The sequence below is a fragment of the Felis catus genome, chromosome B4 (assembly GCF_018350175.1).
Source record: "Felis catus isolate Fca126 chromosome B4, F.catus_Fca126_mat1.0, whole genome shotgun sequence".
In the NCBI taxonomy this organism is placed as follows: Eukaryota; Metazoa; Chordata; class Mammalia; order Carnivora; family Felidae; genus Felis; species Felis catus.
Genome location: NC_058374.1, coordinates 123,650,783 through 123,671,642, shown reverse-complemented (window position 1 = coordinate 123,671,642; position 20,860 = coordinate 123,650,783). Strand labels below are relative to the sequence as shown.

The following is a 20,860-nucleotide window of genomic DNA, read 5'->3' as shown; positions in this document are numbered from 1 at the left end:
ACTGCTCGTCTTCCTTTGCAAGGATTAGCCTTGAATTATGAGAGTTTTGAATCATTAGAAGATTTCAGCAATGCAATGCTCACAGAAAATGTATGAAGCTGTAACTCCTTTGTCTTCTCTCGTTAGGTTCTAATTAGCATCAGGATCCATAGCTGGCTAATAACATGACTGCCGGATCCATGGCTTTTCAGTCCATGTTCTGACTAGAAACTTTCCAAATGAAACAAAACCCAGATTTTAAAAATAAAGAAGGGCACGAAGAGGGGAAAATGTTTGTGTGCAATGCAATATAGTCAATTTTGTATGGAAATGTGAATCAAAAAAATATTTTTTAGATGCAAGGTTGTAAGTTGTGAGTTTGGATTGAATGTAATCCTAAAGTAAGGGAAAATCACGGAAATGCTTTGTAGTTTTTGAGATGGGAAGTTTCCATTTAGATTCACAATCCCGTAAATTTCAAGACTTGAGTACATTTATTTTCTCATGAGTACCTGCAATCTCGAACCCCTACGGAGCCATTGGTAACCTTTGTGTAACCATCTGGGCACTTAATTTCTAAGTTGAGCAAGCAGGATCGGCACTCAGTCCTAATTGTAAGCAGAGATGTCTTATCACACCTTTTTGCCTGTGAAGACATAAAAAAAATCAAGTCCCATTAGCAGAACCTTGGTTGGCCAATCTTTCCCATTGGCTTCATGTCCGTGGAATGACAGGGATGGCAACAGGTTGATTGGTAATGACTGGCTGGTTGCCTTCAACCTTATGTAGAAAGAGTGTTGGGATCAACAAGCAATGTCTGCTATGGCTGTAGGTGATGAAGGAGGCTGCTTGTACCACCTGTTTGCTGTCCTTGATCTAAAGTGTGGAGTCAAATAAAGCAAGGTAACTTCATTACATACACTTACCCAATTGGGAATCCTGAAATATAGAGTACACTTTCCAAATGGGAAAAATTTTAAAGTGGTTATTTAGGGTCAATTGGTCATAGATCAACAGGTCTCAAGAATATTCTTTCAGCATTGATTCTACAGCAATAGTCTAGTCTGGGTGCTAAATGCTACGAAGCATATAGTTCCTGCTCCAAAGGTGTTTGCAACATTTTGATTAGAATTCAGCTAGACTATGGGCTCCAACAGGCAGTGATCTTTTTCTGTTTGGTCCTTGAATATTTCCCAAGCACATAGAACAGTGCCTGGTACATAGCAGTGCTTAGTAAAATATCTGTTGATTGAATGAGTTGTAGGAAATACAACAGACCCACTAGAAACAGTCACTTAGCAACATTAAGCAGTAGAGAATCAACTGCTAGTATGAATGATGCAGACCCACGTTGGCCCTGTCTTCAGGATCTCTCATTGTCCAAGATGTTGGTGGTGGTTCTCCCAAATAGATTTGGTCCCCTCTCTCTAATCTCCTTCATTTCCCATCAAGTTTAAGAAGAAGCAGTTTCATACAATGAAGAGAGACAAAATGTGGGAGTCAAAAAACCTAAGTTAGGAATCAAGCTCTGTATCTTGCTAAGTGTACAGTCTTGAATGCATTCCTCACCCTTTGCCATCCTCTGTAAGGGGGAGGTGCAAATAATCACTCTCCAGGTTACGGAGACCTTTAAATGATATGTGCAAATTGCCTGGCCCAGTATCTGGAATATTTTAGGTAGTAAATGCTAGCTCCTGTAATGCTTCTCTGTCCCCACCTCTGTGTTTTGTTTATTGTCTCTTTTGATAGAAACGTGCTTCTTCCTCCTCTTGGCTCCCCAAACTTCATCTTTCAAGCCCCTGCTTAAGACACTATTTCCACAAAACCACACCCATCTCTCTTCCTTTTCTCAACTTCTTCTCTTCATGTGGTTGGCCAGTGGAACACATTTTGTTGTCTTTGTTTTCCATTTAAAAATCCCTGTGGGAAGGGACCCTGTCTCTTACTTCTTACTTACTCCCATCCACAAATAGCACACAGGCCAGCACTAGGTAGGGGTGGTGAGAATGTCATAACTACTTCTAAATTTACTGAAATATATAAAGGCTGCATAAGAAGAAGTCTTATTTTTACAGAGAAATTTATGGTTATGCATACTTCCAAGAGCATCATCTAATTTGATCTTGACTATGCTGAAGATAAACAGGGAGGTATCATCATCCCCATTCTAGGGGGGAGAAAACTGAGGTGACGGGAGGTTCTGTGACTTGCCAAGGCCACACTGTAAGCTTGGTCTTTTGATTCCTTTTTTTTTTAAATTTAATTTTTTATTTTTTAAACCTTACATCCAAATTAGTTAGCATATAGTGAAACAATGATTTCAGGAGTAGATTCCTTAGTGCCCCTTACCCATTTGGCCCATCCCCCCTCCCACACCCCCTCCAGTAACCCTCTGTTTGTTCTCCATATTTATGAGTCTCTTCTGTTTTGTCCCCCTCCCTGTTTTTATATTATTTTTGCTTCCCTTCCCTTATGTTCATCTGTTTTGTCTCTTAAAGTCCTCATATGAGTGAAGTCATATGATTTTTGTCTTTCTCTGACCGACTAATTTCACTTAGCATAATACCCTCCAGTTCTATCCACGTAGTTGCAAATGGCAAGATTTCATTCTTTTTGATTGACGAGTATTACTCCATTGTATATATGTACCACATGTTCTTTATCCATTCATCCATCTATGGACATTTGGGCTCTTTCCATACTTTGGCTATTTTTGATAGTGCTGCTATGAACATGGGGATGCATGTGTCCCTTTGAAACAGCACACCCGTATCCCGTGGATAAATGCCTAGTAGTGCAATTGCTGGGTCGTAGAGTAGTTCTATTTTTAGTTTTTTGGGGAACCTCCATACTGTTTTCCAGAGTGGCTGCACCAGCTTGCATTCCTAGGTCTTTTGATTCCTTGATTAGCTTATTCCTCTTCCCTGCATGCTGTACAACGGCACATAGAAAAATAAAATCTGTTTTTATGGGCAGCTTTCATTTGATGATCATTATGAACCAAAATAGCCCTGGAATATTCTTTATGGAGTAATAGTAAAAGCCACCCTTAGCTAGAGTTTAATCAACTCCCTTTAATGGTCATGAAGCCTCTACATCTGTTAAAACCGGCTTTTCTTTATATTAGGTTTTCCCACTTAGATAAGCGGATGGAAGGACATTACTTTTTCTTTTCTTTCTCAAAAGGTCAGGTTTAATACTTGCTTTTCAAGAAATCTCTTGACTTTCAAGTTGTCCTTTTCAAATGGAATGGCTTATTTGGTCTCATATACAGTCTCCTTTGAAAAGCAAACTCAGCTTTAAACCCTGGTCAAGGCCTGATTTCTGCACTTAAGCAAGCACTCCATGCTGCTGATGGTGATGATGACAATGAAGATGATGATTCTGGCTGTTTGTGGAGCACTGTCAGGGGAGGAACTGCAGTTCAGAGAGATGAATTAACCTGCTCAGGCTTGGACCACTAGTAGGCTGTGGAGCACAGTGACCGGTCCTCAGACATAGTTGATAAACAAACATATGAGAGCCACGGTTCAAACTCACCACTCTCAAACCTCTAAGCTGGAGCACGAAACCGTTATGCTAGCTTCCAGCATTTTCGTGAAAAGCATTATCAGAGGACATCCAACTGGCGTCGAGTCGGTAGGGAAAAATATTTGCCTGGCTCAGATGCAGAATCATGTTTAAGTTTTATGATGAATAGAAATCATGCCTGGGGAAATACATTTTATTTATTTATTTAAAAAAAATTTTTTTTTTCAACGTTTATTTATTTTTGGGACAGAGAGAGACAGAGCATGAACGGGGGAGGGGCAGAGAGAGAGGGAGACACAGCATGGGAAACAGGCTCCAGGCTCTGAGCCATCAGGCCAGAGCCTGACACGGGGCTCGAACTCACGGAGTGCGAGATCGTGACCTGGCTGAAGTTGGACACTTAACCGACTGCGCCACCCAGGCGCCCCAGGAAATGCATTTTAAATAAATCACTCAGATTGCCTTGTTCCTACCCCTCGTTTCGGCTGACCTAGCTGCACATCTGATACCCAACTTGCTCTATTAAGACAGCTCATGTGAGGGGTGCCTGGGTGGCTCAGTCGGTTAAGCATCCGACTTCGGCCCAGGTCATGATCTCACAGTCTGTGGGTTCGAGCCCCGCGTCGGGCTCTGTGCTGACAGCTTGAAGCCTGGAGCCTGTTTCAGATTCTGTGTCTCCCTCTTTCTCTGACCCAACCCTGTTCATGCTCTCTCTCTCTCTCTCTCTCTGTCTCAAAAATAAATAAATGTTGTTTAAAAAAAAAAAAAGACAGCTCACGTGAGCCTGCTTGAGATGTTGGTGTTCCAGTGGGTTTCACGAGAGATGCTGACCCTACCACCCTGAGTACTTCTTTTTCGTTTTCTTTCTTTCTTTCTTTCTTTCTTTCTTTCTTTCTTTCTAAAATTTTTTTAATGTTTATTTTTGAGAGAGAGAGCAAGAGCGTGAGCAGGGGCAGGGCAGAGAGACAGGGAATCACAGAATCCAAAGCAGGTTCCAGGCTCTTGAGCTGTCAGTACAGAGCCTGACGCGGGGCTCGAATCCACAAACTGTGAGACCATGACCCGAGCCGAAGTTGGGAGCTTAACCGACTGAGCCACCCAGGTGCCCCTCTTTTTCTTTTTTCATGTTTTATTTGTTTTTGAGAGAGAGACACAAAGTGTGAGCAGGGGAGAGGGAGACACAGAATCCGAAGCAGGCTCCAGGCTCTGAGCCATCAGCCCAGAGCCCGACATGGGGCTCGAACTCACGGACCGTGAGATCATGACCTGAGCCGAAGTTGGACACTTAACCAACTGAGCCACCCAGGCACCCCTTTGGGTACTTCTACTACAACTCTGTGGAAGCTAGAAGGGATGAGTTCCCGATGCATTCTGTAACACTGTTTCTCAACCAGACATCACCTACAATTCCCTAGAACATCTGTCTGCTCATCTGTCTTTAGCCGTGGTTATTTTCTATATTCAAAATGATGCAATGGGAGGTATTCACAGTGAATTATTAACACAAAAGAAACCCCCCTGCCCCAGGGGGATACCAACATCTGCAATGGAAAGAGGAACATTAGCACGAGCGTCAGAAATCCTAACAACGGGGTTTGGCATAGGAATAGAACCAGCTGGGTGAGCACACCTTTGGAAAGATGGTTCACGACCATTAGGATCCTATTCTCTGCAGCCTTTCTCTTTATTTTATGAAGTCCAGAGAGTACCCTTTACCCATCACCACAGAGGAAAGCAAAAAGGTTTTTAACATATCATGAACATAACAACAACAACAACAACAAAAATGCGAGTCTCATCTTACCTGCTCTGTAGTTTCAGGCGGGGAGCAGAAATTTTGTACCACCAATCCAAGAAGAAAAAGCATGAACTTTTGTAGCATAGTGAGAAAATATTTGCTCCTTCTGGCTCCAGGCACCTGTCGGAACTATTCAGCTATTCTAACCTAGTCTGATGAACTCCTAGCGAATTCTCTTTCATTTCAGTGTTTGCTTTCAAATGCTCCCCCCTCTTTTTCCTGGATTGAAGCAGATGATATGTGAGAACTGCCTCGAGACAGGAAAAATGGCCAATTCAGGGGTCGTGGTGAAATTGGCCACTCTCGACTCTATATATGTCTTGGTTGAATGACAGGATATCCTGAAGGGGCCGAGGCGGAGACACGCTCTGGAATTTTCGTGCCTCGTGCCACTCCCAAGAACGAGCTCCCACCTCCCAGGGCTCTGCCCATCCCGCTTCTGGTCCTGCCTGCTCCTGGACCCACAGCCCCATGGACACATATCCAGCCACACCATGGAAAACTGCAGGCCCCTCTCTCCGAATGCAAAGTCCCAATCTTGGTGCCAGGCAGTATTTGTGGGAGTCCCCATAAACAGGAACCATCCCACAGAGGGAATGCTGCAGGAGTTCGGGGCTTTGACTTGGGAGAGGGTGGTGGCCGTCACTTTGGCACGGCTGCCAGACTCTGTTGCAGAAACATGTCTCTTTGTAGTTGCCAACAGGGGGCATTTCGATCTTCCCTTCCTCTCTTCCATGTCACGTCCTAACAGATGACTGAGTGTATAGGTCTCATCTTACCGTTCAAGGCGTAGGTCAAATGCCACCTCTTTGGGGAAGCCTTCCTGTCCTGCCCCTCCAATACCACCTGGGAAACCCTCCCAGCATTTTGCATGTAATACTAGGAAAGCCCAGTCACATCTGTCACAATCCATCTGTCTGTATATCTGTCTCCCAGGCCCAATTGTGAATTCCTTGAGGACAGAGAGAGGCCTTCATCTTCTCTGTATCTCTAAGAGCCTGGATGCAGAGACCTGCATTTGAAAATAATAAAAACAAATAGTAACAGTCAACATTTGTTGAAAACGTTCTGTATGCTAGTCACTATTCGAGACTTCTCCATGGATTACCTTGTTTCATCCTCACAACTCTTAGTGAAATAGTTATTTTCCCCATTTTACAGAGAAGGAAACCGAGGCAAAGAGGTTAGGCAACTTTTCTAAGGTCACACAGCTAGTAGGTGGGCATCCAGTTTTCAAACTGTGTGGCCCCAGGGTCAGTACTATGAACCACTCCCCTCTCCTGCCTGAAACAATGATTATTTAATGCATAAATAGCTAAGAGGTGGTGTTCCAGTCTCATTGACATGATGGAAAAATGTCAGGCCCAGAACCAGAAAGGATAAAGTCTGGGCTTATCCACAAGTCAGGCATATGAGGCTGTGTTTCATGACACTGAGTTAACTGAGAGACTCATGCAGTTACAGACACTAGTTTTGATTAAATAATTCTTCTCTCTCTGCAGTCCTTCTCTCTTTGAGTTTTGGAAATAACATTATATTATATGGCTCAATAATCTAAGACACTTCCAATACAGACAGGCCCTTCAGAGGCTAACCCAGTGGTCTGACTGGAAGATGCCAGATGAGGAATTTCTTACCATCCCTTGGTTCAGTGCATCTCAATCCTGGTTTAGGGTCATGGAGGAGTTTAGAAGGAATCCCCCAATGTCCGGCCCTCATCCAGAACAATCAAATCAGCACTTCTGGGTGCGGGGCACAGAACTAGTGGTTTTCAAGGCTTCCTGGGTGATTCTGCCTGCATGGGACTGTTGCTTGAGGAAAAATGAGCAACTATTGTGTGAAGCCAATGAGATCTGGAGGCTTATCTGTCGCACGGGTGTGTTGCCTTAACCTTTCCTTCCACCAGGGAAAGACATTGGAGACTTCTTTCTGATTCTTTTCTCTCTGAAGGACATGACTAAATATCTGGGGCTTGGAATGGGCTAGATACCTGGGGAAATGATAAAATGAACTCACACTTGCATTTCCTAAAATAGTTCCGGGAGATGCTGCGGGAGAGCCAGGGGAGGATTCACTCATCAAATAATTTGGAAAACCCTGCCCTTGATGTCCCTTTCTTATGGATTAACCATGCTCATTAGCCCGTTAGAGGTTCTGAGAAGTCCTGCGGTAAAGCATAATGTAACAAAACCAACCGAAAACAGTTCAACTTTGCTTAAAGCAGTATTTTCCAATTTTTTAAGACCCTCCCTTGCAAACGAAACTTCCAGATCCAGTGTTTTATGGATCACTCTTAGAGAGATACTGTCCTAGATTTTAGGAGGTCAAATATTCTATTTTAGAAGCTTCTGGGAAGTAGAGGTCAGCCTGCCACTGGCCGTGGAGACTCCATAGTCTAGGACCTGTTCACATACATCACTAATCAGTTTGCCTTAAAAAATACATTTAACTTTCATGGCTTTGTTTAGAAATTGTTCAAATCGTTTTGTTAATTAATTTTATTTCTGTTGGGCTCATTTGATGGCTATGAAGAGACGTTCTTCAAGTTGTTTCAAACCCCTACCGCCACCTGTCCCTGCAGTCAACAAGCAACGTGCTCTGAATGGTGCCTAGCACATAGTGGGTGCTCAATCACTCTTCATCATTGTTATTATCATCATATTATTAAAATGGGCCAATGTCATAGACAGCAGCTACACAAACCTCTACCCTTATCTCAGTGTAGCTGCAAGTTGGGTCTAGATTTCCTGTCCTGAGTTGCCCCATTTCTGCTGAGCTGTGTGTCCTCCCTTAGTGGAATGTCACTTTCATTTTTTTAAAGGTGTATTTATTTTTGGGGGTGGAGAGGAGCATAGAGAGAGACACACACACAGAATCTGAAGCAGGCTCCAGGCTCTGAGCTGTCAGCACAGAGCCCGACGTAAGGCTCAAACCCATGAACTGTGAGATCATGACCTGAGCTGAAGTCGGTCGCTTGACCAACTGAGCCACCCAGGGACCCCAGTGGAATGTCACTTTTTTGATGGCCACCCACATTCATTTTTTTGCAGACTGTTGTAATCTCTGTCTCTAACCATTCAAAATTGTTTTGAGGTGAGGGCTTTTTTTTTTTTTTTTGAAGGAGGGAGAGAGAGAGGGAGAGGGACAGAGAGAGAGAATCTCAAGCAGGCCCCCCCTGTCAGCCCAGAGCTTGATGCGGGGCTCGAACTCATAGACCACAAGATCGTGACCTAAGCCCAAATCAAAAGTCGGATGCTCAACTGACTGAGCCACTCAAGCACCCCTGAGACAAGGGTTTTTGATCAGTAACATTTTTCAGGCAGTTTGCTCCCTCCAATATCCCCTATTGTGTTGCCGTCACTTACTTAAGGTGTGGGACTGGCTTTCCTCTACCCAGGGCTGCCCTTCTGCCTTCTCCCGGCTTCCAGCTTGGTCCTCCTGGGTTAGCACACCTCTCCTCTGGTGTCTGTTCTTAGTGTGGTAACTCGGGAGGGGATGGTCTCCTCTTTGGGAATGGCAGAAGAGGTGCTGAGACACTTGCTGGGTGACACTGTTGTGTGTCCTCTGTGGCTCCAGGATGCTGGGTTGTTAGTGTTTAACTGCTCCTTTCTCTACAGCATGCCAGCTACAAAGATTTCAGTCCTTGGTAATAAAGTATTTCATGTCTGCTTTGAGTAGCATGCCAAGAAGGGACACCTTCACCATCACTGTCATTGTCACCTGCATTGTCCTCCTCCTCATCACAGACCGAAACACAGCTTTTACATGTGCCAGGCATTTAAAAAATATTAGCTCACTTAATTTATTTGATCTTCCCCACAAGCCTATGACACAGGTATTATTATTACCTTATCTCCATCCCCATTCTGCAGATGAGAAGACTGAGGCAGACAGAAGTTGAGTAACTTGTCTGAGGTCACAAGGTTAGCAAGTGGTGGAACAAGACCTTGAACACAGGTAGTGTGGAGCCAGAGGTTGATGCTGAGGTATTCACATGACACGCTTTGGTTCTTGAATCTTGAACAACGTTCTTATGGACCTCATGAGGTGGCCAACGGGGCAAGAGTTTTATGTTTCTTCTGTTTTTAATGTTTGTTTATTTATTTACTGGGGTGGGGGGAGAGAGAGAATCCCAAGCAGGCACCACTCTCAGCGCAGAGCCCAACGTAGGGCTCGATCCCACAAACCGAGAGATCATGACCTGAGCCAAAATCAAGTCAGACGCTTAACCGATTGAGCCACCCAGGTGCCCCAAGTTTATGCTTCCGAAGTAGGACAAACCTAGCCGTTTGCATGGCGGTCAATTGTCTCTTTTGGTTTGCTGGATAAAAAGGGCAAAAATTGGGATCTAAGGTTGATTTTCTGGTTAGAATTTATGTTTCATTCTCTCAGCCATTTTTGCCAGATGGAAGAAGAACCATCTTGCGGAATAGCGGCTAAGTTTTGATCTTTCTTGAGCATCAATCTAGAAAATTATAACTTGCTTCACATAGTTAACAAATTGCTAATATTTAACAAATAGTTAATAGTTAATATTTAACAAATAGTTAAATAGCGCTTCACATAGTTTAACAAATCCACAAGCTCCCACCATTTTCCCCTTTCTAAGTTTTCACTCTGGGAAGTAAACATTTAGGAAAGGGACAATAATCGTTATGTCCCTGAAAACCTCCAGGAGCAGAAATTCAGTGGAGATTCTTTGGAGATGCCTCCCACTCCTACCTGAAGTCCTCTCTGCCTAATGTGGTCCTTGATAAAACTTAGATGCTGGGCAACATGGAGCAAGCAGGACTAATAAAATGGGCTCTCAGAATCTCAGTTCACAGTATTAAATTCCCGTTTTACCATTAAAAGTAGTGTCCCAGTAGAAGAACTGGATGTTTCTGCCTGAGCATGTGGTTTTCATGCGGAGTAAGCATTTTCAATGGAGTTCAATTGTATTAAACAAATAGTTTGGGGTTACATTCACCTGGACGTGTGCGTGTGTGTGTGTGTGTGTGTGTGTGTACTCACTGGGAAGAATTTTTCGCACTTAAAACATCTTGGCCAGAGTACAAAATACTTCCTTCTCTCCTTTATATCTTTTTTTAAAAAAAAATTTTTTTTTCAATGTTTATTTATTTTTGGGACAGAGAGAGAGACAGAGCATGAACAGGCGAGGGGCAGAGAGAGAGGGAGACACAGAATCGGAAACAGGCTCCAGGCTCTGAGCCAGCATCCCAGAGCCCGACGCGGGGCTCGAACTCACGGACCGCGAGATCGTGACCTGGCTGAAGTCGGACGCTTAACCGACTGCGCCACCCAGGCGCCCCTCTCCTTTATATCTTATTGTAACATTGAAACAATTCAACAGCTATCTTTATCCCAATATAGAAATTATTAAAAAGGAATTCACATTTGTCTTCATTAAAAAAAAATCTCTTTCTTTTACTGATCTGCTGAGCAATAATTAATTCTTTTTTGATTTGTCTTCTTCCTTCCCTGCCTTGGGTAAGAATATCTTGTGTTTTTATAGATCAAAGGAGTTAATAAGTTAAGCTGAGAGCAATCTATAATTTTTTATCATGTTTTGAAATAACTTCTGTTTAAAAAGTCTTCAGGTGAAAGTCTGAATAACATATTTTTTGGCCTGATTTATATAGATAGCTATCCCAAAGACCCATCTTTACTTTGATTGTGTAGACATGAGTCATATCTAACAGAATGATTTTTTTCTTGATTGCTGTCACACTGTAAATTTCACTTACCTATTCATTTATTCAATAAACACTTGTGGAATGTCAGACACTATTGCTGGGCTGAGGACACAGGGGTGAGTAAGCCACATTTCACTCTGCATTATAGCTTCCACCATACTTTTGCCCGTATTATGTCACTTAAACCTTATCACGAGTTTGTGGGGTGCCTGGGTGGCTCAGTTGGTCAAGCGTCTGACTCTTGGTTTCAGCTCAGGCCATGATCTCACAGTTCATGAGTTCCAGCCCCGCATCAGGCTCTGTGCTGACAGCGAGAAACCTGCTTGGGATTTTCTCTCTCCCCTTCTCTCTCTGCCCCTCCTCTGCTCTCTCTCTCTCTCTCTCAAAATAAATAAATAAAACTGAAAAAAAAACCCTTATTACAAGCTTGAAAATAGACTTGGAAAAGAGTAGTATTTCGATTTGATAGATGTGAAAATGGAGGTATAAAGGTATCAAGTGATTTAGTCAGGGTCAATCAATTAGTATGAACTAGTATTAGATGCCAGGTAATCTCACTCTACTCTGCCTGTTAGAGTAGGCCACCATTCTGATACCTGATGCCTAAGCTCATGAATGGATTATCTGCGGTTCATCTAATTCAGTCACTAACATTCTAAACTGAATTGAGTGCTATTTGTTGTCACACTGAAAGAAAGCCACGGTCACTGAAGTCCTGAAGAGCAAATATAAAGAAGATTGTTGAGATCAACCACAGGCATACTTGGACCAGAACGGAGGGTCAGGTCGCTGATTCCCAATGGTCCACTACATGGTCTACTGGTCTTGTCCTGCATGGCATAGCACAACATGGGTAAATTGGATGGATCAAGGCTCCATGTTCCATATAAAAGATCTCAGCCATGTTCTAGAAACAGGTGCCACACCGGCTCTAGGGACCACATGGTGAGGCTCACACCTGCCAGTCATGCCCCTGTCTTAGCAGCTTATCTGGGCCTGGAATGACCTTCCCCCAGGAGACACTTAGCTAACTCCTTCCTTTCCTTCAAGCCCTTGTTCAAAGCCACTCTCTCCACAAGACCTGTGCAGATCACTCAACTGAAAACTGCTATGTGTGTCCCTTCCATCCTGATGTCCCACCTCCTCTTGTCCTGATCCTTTTCTTTGTCCTGGAGCACGTATCCCTTTCTTAGTCACCCTACAGTTTGCTCTTTACTATGCCTATTGTTAGTTCACTGTCTCTCCAGTTAGAATATATGCTCATTAAGGGCAGGGATGTTTTCTGTTTAGTTAACTGATAATATCCCAAATACTTGGAACAGTGCTTGGTCTGTAGTAAGCACTCAATACAAATGATTGACAGAATAATCCATGGAAGTGAAATTTTCTCAGCTATGTTGGTAAGCAGTTTAGATAGTTCAGCTAAAATACCATCACCCTCCACAGGGTACCTGAGTGGCTCGGTTGGTTAAGCGTCAGACTCTTGGTTTGGGCTCAGGACATGATCTCACAATTTGTGAGTTCAAGTGCTGCCTTGGGGTCTGTGCTGACATCGTGGAACCTGCTTGGGATTCTCTCTCTCCCTCTCCCTCTCCCTCTCTCTCTGCCTCTCCCCCACTCGCTCTTTCCATCTCTCTCTCTCTCTCTCTCTCTCTCTCTCACACACACACACACACACAAAACCCAATGTGAAACACCACCATCCTCCAAAAAAAATTTATTAAAACAGACTCTTCTGTTTTTTTTAAATTCCCTGAGCCAATTATAAAATTACTTCTTTCTGCACTTTGCGCCACTCCGCTCTGCCACAGCGCCTTCCTCTCAGTGAAGCATTCTGAAATCCCCTTGTTATTTGGCTTTTCCACATGTTATTCTGTTGCATTCTTATCATTATTGTTCCTAGGTTTTTATTTTGATATCTGCGAGTGTTAAATAGTTTTCTCTTTTCTGCAAATGAAAGTGATTTCCATCCACAGATTCTCAGACTCTTTCCCTGTGTGATGAGTATTGGTTCAGAAGAGAGAGTTGGTTCCACACACATCAGGGTCTGGCTCTAGTCCTGCCCCAAACCACTGACCCTGTCCTTGAGCAAGGACACAGCCTCCATGAGAACATAACGGGATGAGATGACGAAATGCTCACTCTCTTTCTGTGCATCTACAGGACTGTAAACATTTCTTTTCACACTTCTCAGCCCGAGGGGATTTCTACCCTCCCCCAGCACCAAACTTCTTCGGGCCTTGAACATTTTGGTGGTTGGCTCAAATGCTGGGTACATCCTGGAGGAATATAAGTGAATTGTTTCCTCCTGCAAGTAATCCGAAATGCTCCAATCCCTCAAAATTACTTTCTCCAAGGAAACAGAAACACTCTAGGATTTTGAAGAAAGAGTAGTGCGATATACTTAAGCTAAGGTTTATTGCCTTGGGGGTGTTTTGCCCAGACTATTTCATCAGCCTGCAGAGGCAGATATCAGGTTGAACCATATGAAATAGCCACTATTTTAGGGGGAAAAAAGGATTAATACCAGCAACTTCATATGGTGTACCCTACCATGTATACATATTTAGCCTTCTACATGGTTAGGAAATATTCTAAACTTTTAATCTTCATAGAGAGCCACCCTTCGTCCATCGCCCTTCTTCAAGGACTGAATTTTCCAGGAAGGATATCATTGTGGGCATAAGACACCAGGGCTCAAGGGGCTATCCGTTTTGGTTGAAATGCTGTGTCTGTCTTCAGGTAGCATGAACACTGGGGCCCAGGAATCCCCTCCCTGTAATGCTTCCCATCCGACAGAAAGGGCTGAACAAACAGATGGACAAGTGTCCATGCCTTTACCTGGCCCCGAACACCCCTCCTGGTCCCTCTGCATCGTGCTCTGACAGAGTAAATAAAACACACCAGTTGTTATTAGGAGCTGACGGGGCAAAAGGGTTTCCTGCACACTCATCAGATACTGGCCTTTTCAGGAGTCAGCTTTCCCATGCGGGGATGTGTCCAAACACGTGTATCCCTGTCCTCCTGGCCCTTTCCTCTTCCTTTGTTAGCTGAAATCTTTCCACGCAGCAGACTTTTTTTTTTTTTTTTTTAATTTTGTTTTTCCTTTTTGTGGAGGCCAGTCAGCAGGTCCTGCTTTCGGCAAAACTGTAAAGTAGGCAAAGTTCCCCTGGAGCTGCCCCTCTACTTCCCATTCCGTGTTCTCCCTTCCCCCAGTCAGTCAACCAGCATTCCCGGGGAACCACTGGCCTTCACCCTGGCACTTTCTGCTTAGCTGTTCGTTCCTGGTAACATCCTGATTGCTAGTGAGGGTTCGTGGTTAGTTAATTAGTCGGTATGAATTATTTGGCATTTACATCGTCATATTTGGGAGTCACGAGGTCACGGTGAACGCTGATCTGCTCAGCTGCTCGGAATCATGTTTGTTTCTTCTCTTGTCCCCACTGCTGATAGCAGCAATTCTTTCTCCTTCCACCTGCAGCAGGAAGGATCTGATCGCGAATCTGACCACTTCTCTTCTCCCCCAGCACTGTTGCCCTGCTTCGAGCCATCGTCACGTCCTGCCTACAGGATTGTAGTGGTGCGGCCACCTCCTGCCTGTCACTCCTCCTCCCACCCTGGCCCTTCCCAACCCGTTTTCCCCATACTGGTCAGAGTTCTCTTTTAAACCTGTAAGCAAGATCGAGCGTTTGCAGCTTACAACCCTTGAGTGATGACTTATCATCACAGCGCTCGGGCACCAAGCCGTTGCCGTGGCTTTGGATCCTACCGGATCTGGGCTCGGTCTTCTCCCTGCTTCGTCCTGAAGATTCCGTAGGGTACTCTGCTACGTCTGCCCTGCCTTTATCCTATGCCTCCCGCACCGCCTGCCAGTTCCCGTCCTTGGCACTCACGGTGGCGGTTCCCTTTGCCCGGAATGCCCTTCCCTCTGCTTTTTGCATCATTGATTTATTCTTATCTTCAGTTTCCATTTACATGTCACCTCACAGAGAAGCCACCTCTGATTCTCCAAGCTAATGTGGTCATCCAGTCACTCTGTCACATCATTCCATTTTAGTTCCTCACCTAGTACCTATTCCACGTGATAGTGTCTTGTTTGCCACTTGTCTTTCCCTCGCTGGAAAGTAAGGTCCATGGCAGTGATTTCTCGTAGGCATTTCCCCAATGCTTAGAGCAGTCCCTGAGACATAGTAGACAGTCAGATTGTTGTGAACGAATGTGTAAGTATTACGTGCTGGTATTTAATACATACTATGTTATTGATTGATTGATTGATTTACTGTTTACTTATTTATTTTCAGAGAGAGAGAGTAAGGGGGAGGGGGAGGGGCAGAGAGACAAGGAGAGGGAGAATCCCAAGCAGGCTCCATGCTGTCAGTGCAGAGGCTGACATGGGGCTCATTCCCACAAACTGGGAGATCACGACCTGAGCTGAAATCAAGAGCCAGACCCTCAACTGACTGAAGCCACCCAGGTGCCCCAACGCACACTATGTTATTTAATGCTCTCAAATTCCCTATGAGGAAGGTACTATTATTATTATTATCATTTTAAAGTAGGCTTCATGCCCAGCATGGAGCTTGAACTCATAATCCTGAGATCGAGACTTGACCTGAGATCAAGAGTGGATACCCAATCGACTGAGCCTCCCAGGCACCCAGAGGAAGGTAGTATTATTATCTTTACTTTACAAATTAGAAAACGGAGGCAAGGAGAGACCTTTCAGTATGACTGTCTATGTAACCTGTGGGCCCCTGTGCAAAATGCAAATGCAGGGCCCCGTGTTAAAAAACAATGAATAATTTAGGGCGCCTGGGTGGCTCAGTCGGTCAAGCCTCTGACTCTTGATTTCAGCTTAAGTCATGCTCCCAGGGTGGTAAGACCAAGCCCCTTCTCAGACTCTGAGCTGGGCATGGAACCTGCTTAAGATTCTCTTTCTCCCTCTCCCTCTGCCCCTCCTCCACTCGCATGCACACACACTCTGTCTCTTTCTCTCTCAAACACATTAAGAATTTCAGAACAGAAGCAGTAGAGCAGGTGAAAGGGTGTCCGGAGAGCTAGGAAAACTAAACAGGGCAGTGAAATATTAGAGAAGGTAAACCTTGGTGAAAAGGTGAAATGTGAGGAGGACTTACTGGAGGTGACGGAATTTTCTAAGTGGTTGTCCAAGAGGAGCACTCCAGGCAGAGGGAACAGAGAAGAAAAGACCCTCAGGTAGGAGTAGAAATGGCAGCTGGGAGGTAAGGGCCTTGGCGAGGATTCTGGGCATCATTGGAGGGGTTTGAATAGAGGAAAGACATAGCCGGGCTCATTAGGAGGCCATCGTCCTAGCTGCTGTGTGGAGAATAGGCCTGGGAGAAGCAAGAGAGAAGACCTCCCAGCAGGCTGTAGAACAAGCCAGGTGAGTGATTTTGGTAAGCTGAGCCACTGTGGGAGCCATGGAAGTTGCAGGAAGGAGTCAGCTTCTTGGTATAGTTCACAATGAAGGCCATCAAAATTGCTGATGGTTTGGACGGCAGTGAGTCAGAAAGAGAGGAGTCAAGGATGACTCCAATGTTTTTGGCCTGAGCAATTCAAAGAATTAAGTTGCCAACCTCCAAGAAGGAAGGACATGAGCAAAGCACAGTTTTGTGGGCAGGATATTTAGGAATTCCATCTTGGATATGATAAGTTTGAGATGTCTATTAGATATCCAAGTGCGGTGGTCAAGGACAGTTGAATGAATGAGTCCGCAGTTCTAGGAGAAGTCTGGGCAGGATATCCACATTTGAAAATCGCCAGCACTGTGGGTCATATTTAAAGCCTTGGGACAGGGACTATCCCCAAAGGAGACAGCACAGGGAGCAGACTGAGCATGAGCTCTGATAGTAGCAGGTGCAGGAGAACCGGGTCAGGGAGGAGGAATGATCACCTTCGTCGAACGGTGGTGGCAGGTGAAGCATGGATGCTGTGCCTTTGGACTCAGCAACATGGCGGCTTTTGGTGAACTTGACAAGAGCAATTTCGGTGGAGAGGTAGGGAAGAACGCCTGAATGGAGTACGTTTGAGGAAGAATGGGATTAGAGAACTGGAGACAGAGTAGATCTCTTTTTCATGGAGTTCTGCAGCAAATGAAAAGAAAAGGAATAAGGGCAGTGACTGGCGAGGGTTGGGGGGTGGAAATGAGGCAAGAAATATGTTTAAAAGATGAGAGAAATAACAGCATTTTTATTGCCTGGTGGGAATGTTCCAAAAGGTAGGGAAACATTGATGTTAATCACAATGAATGTCAATATTGAAAAACCATCCTGGTTTATGTCATGCTAAATGAGATGTTTAGATACCAAAGTGGTGGTTACTTCTGGCTTGTAAACTTCTGTTTGGAAACTTTCAAATGTTAACAAACTTTTCCTAGAGTTTGTATTCCAGATGGAAGGGAGATACATTTAACCATCCTCTGTCCTTGATAAAGATCAATGTGCGTGCACACACACACACACACACACACACTCCATATTGTCTATCCTAAGTAATTTCAAGTGGATCACAGGCAATCTGATACTCGTAAACCCCATGACTTATCCCTCAACTCCACCTATATTTTCCCTTCAACATTGCCATGTCCCATGGTCCCTACTGGAGCCCGAGCCCCAGCTGGTTCTCCAGAGATGGAGCCTTCAGTGGCTTGAGTGGCCTATGCTGTTCCCGAGGACTTCTTGCCCTGTGGCCTTGGCTGGAGTGAAGGCCTTTGTTAGAGATGGAGGCAGATGTGGTGCTGTTATAAACTCTCAGAGAAGACTCAATGAAGCATTTAAAATTGATCTTTCCCAATTTCTTACTCCAATATGTGAAAATCACTAAACCATCAGAGCTGCTCCAGGGTTATAGTTTACCTCTCTGGTTAACGGGCTGTGTAACCGGACAAGCCTCGTAACTGTCAGGGTCTGTGGGTTCTTCAACTTGTCTCCATTCTGTTTTGACTTTTTTATCATTCTAACTTTACTAAGTCTTTTCAGAGATCTGAAGCAGCAATTATCTTTTCTTTCTTTCATTTTACTTTTACTTCTCTTTCTCTTTGGTTGAGGACTACTAACCTCAGAAAATACAGTTCAAGGGCACATAGGTCAAAGGGCAATTCATTTTCTTTTTTATTGTGTTAAAATACACATAACATGACATTTACCATGTTAACCATTTAAAAAAATATTTATTTTGAGAGAGAGAGCGAGAGAGCACGCAAACATGAGTGGAGGAGGGGCAGAGAGAGAGGGAGGGTGAGAATCCCAAGCAGGCTCTGCACTGTCAGCACAGAGCCCGAGGTGGGGCTTGAACTCACAAACTGTGGGATCATGATCTGAGCTGAAATCAAGAGTTGGTTGCTTAACTGACTGAACCACCCAGGCGCCCCATGTTAGCCACCTTAAAGAGTACAGGTCATGGCATTCGTATCATTGTGCAGCCATCACTTTTATTCATCTTCCCAAACTGAAACTCCATATCCATTAAACAATAACCATTCATTTCCCCCTTCCCCCACCCCTGGTGACCACTGCTCTACTTTGTGTCTCTTTGAATCTGACTGCTCTGGGTACCGCTTATATATGGATGGCACAATATCTGTCCTTCTGTGTCCGGCTAACGTCACTTAGCAGAATGTCTTCGAGGTTCATCCATGTTGAAGCATTTGTCAGAACCTCCTTCCTTTTTAAGGCTGAACAAGATTCCATTGTATGTGTCTGTCACATTTTGTCTACCCACTCATCCTTCGAAGAACATTTGGGCTTTTCTACCTTTGGCTATTATGAATAACACTGCCAGGAACATGGGTGCACAAATATCTGTTTGGGTCCCTGCTTTCAATTCTTGAGTGTATATACCCCAAAGTGGAGTTGTTATATCAGCTGCTAATTCTGTTCATTTATTTCTTTTCAGGACGAAGCGGATAGTTTGTGCGGGTCAGGAATTTGCGAGAAGCGGAGCTGTGTGGTTCTAGCTTAGAGTCGCTCATGATGTCACAGTCGTTTGTTTAATTTTGAGGACCTGCCACAGTGTTTTCCACGGCAGTTGTACCATTTTCTATTTCCACCAGCAGTGCACAGGGTTCCAATCCCCCCACATCCTCACCAACACTTTGTTAGTTTTATTTTTTTCATAGTAACCATCCTAATGGATGTGAACTGATATCACTGTATACCTGATGATTAATAATGTAGAGCATCTTTCTAGGTACTCATTGGACATTTGTAAATCTTCTTTAAAAAATGTTTATTCAACACCTTTGCCCATTTTAACATTGAGTTGTTTTTGTTGTTCAGTTGTAGGGGCTCTTTGCATATTCTGGGTATTAATCTCTTCCCCAATATATGATCTACAAATATCGTCTCCCTTTCCATGGCTTACCTTTTCACTCTGTTGATAGTGTCCCTTGAGGCACAAAGGTTTTAATGTTTTGAGGAAGTCCAATTTGTCTAGTTTTTCTTTTGTTGCCCATGCTTTTTGTGTCATATCCAACGAATCATTGACAAATCAATGTCACAAAACTTTTCCCTAATGATTTCTTTAAAGAGTTTCATAGTTTTAGCTCTTCTATTTTCATAATATGATATATTTGTGCCCTTGATGTAGAAAAAAGTTCCACTAAAACTGTTTCTTAAAGAACAGGGACCATTATGCTTTATTCAATAAATACATTAATTAAAACACTTCAGTTGAATATGGCCAACAGTCAAAGGGCAACTGGAAGGATCAAGAGGGTAAAAAGCATTAGACAATGAGGAAGGAAGATAGAAAAAGAGAGGAAGGTGGAGAAGGGAAAACAGAAAAACACCTCGTGTAGTTGAAAAAGCAGAGATCTGATTTAATCATCCTGCTCTTAAAATATATGCCCACTGCCTGCATTTGTTATAATACAGTGTATATTTTAATGATTGCCTAAATTGTGTGTGCATAGGAGTCACTGAAAAAGTTACAATGAAAAAACTGCTTACTGCATACTTTGGAAAGCTGATTAAGTAAAAAACAAAAGTTAAAAAATCTAAGGGCTCATTTTGTGGGCTTTTGGGTACTGATCTAAAGGCATACGGGTCACCTCCTGATAGTTCACAAATCCCTAAGGGATTGAATGGTCCCCAAAGGAGAGTCAATGGGATTTTATGTATGTATGTATGTATGTATGTATGTATTTAAAGTTTTTTTATTTTGAGAGAGAAAGAGAGCAAGAGACAGGGAGAGGAAGGGGCAGAGAGAGAGAAAGAGAAAGAACCTCAAGCATCAGCACAGAGCTGGATGTGGGGCTCAGACTCATGAATTTCAAGATCATGACCTGAGCAGAAATCAAGAGTCAGACGCTTAACTGACTGAGCCACCCAGGTGCACCGACGTCAATTGGATTTTAGCAAAAATAAACATAAAATTATATTTCCTTCCGTGTCCTGTAGATTTAATAACATTAACTCAAGGAGTTACATCAGCAGACAGGGCAAGCAACGTCTTCAAGTGGCACGTGGAGTGTGGGTGAGTGGAATGTGGGTGAGGTCTTGGACAGGGCCCAAGGTGAAGTGCACACAACTCAAGTTCCTTTCCTTTCCTTGCTTCCCTTCCTGCTTGAGAGGCGTCAGCAGGACTTTGTGTTGTAGCAGGATGCTCTGCCTGATCTTTAACGTGTTTTCTTTCTGTCATGAGAGAAGTGCCTTTTGGAGTCACTGAGGGCGATTTCCTTTCTAAAGGCATTGCGTCTGGCAGCCACGGAGGAGAGTCCCCCGTAGATGGGAAGGATGTACTACTACGGCCCTTCTTAAAAAAAAAAATGGTGTTACTGGAGGAAATTAGAGGAAAAGGAAGGTGATTCTGGCCGTGAGGAGGGAATCCTGATTCCATG

General features: G+C 43.9%; 1 protein-coding gene across 3 annotated transcripts in view; it reads right to left on the bottom strand.

The window, feature by feature from the left end:
• Positions 1-5,626, bottom strand: part of STAB2 (stabilin 2) — a 166,475-nt gene extending 160,849 nt beyond the window's left edge. For 2 of the 3 annotated variants that reach the window (XM_023257375.2, XM_023257376.2), the window contains exons 1-2: positions 5,315-5,626; positions 492-625 (exon numbers count right to left, since the gene is read on the bottom strand). In XM_023257375.2, the coding sequence (XP_023113143.2) occupies positions 492-625; positions 5,315-5,392 (212 nt within the window). In that variant the 5' untranslated portion in view covers positions 5,393-5,626. The remainder of the gene's footprint in view (positions 1-491; positions 626-5,314) is intronic. The other variant, XM_011284182.4, reaches the window with a different exon arrangement.
• Positions 5,627-20,860: the final 15,234 nt, after the last annotated feature.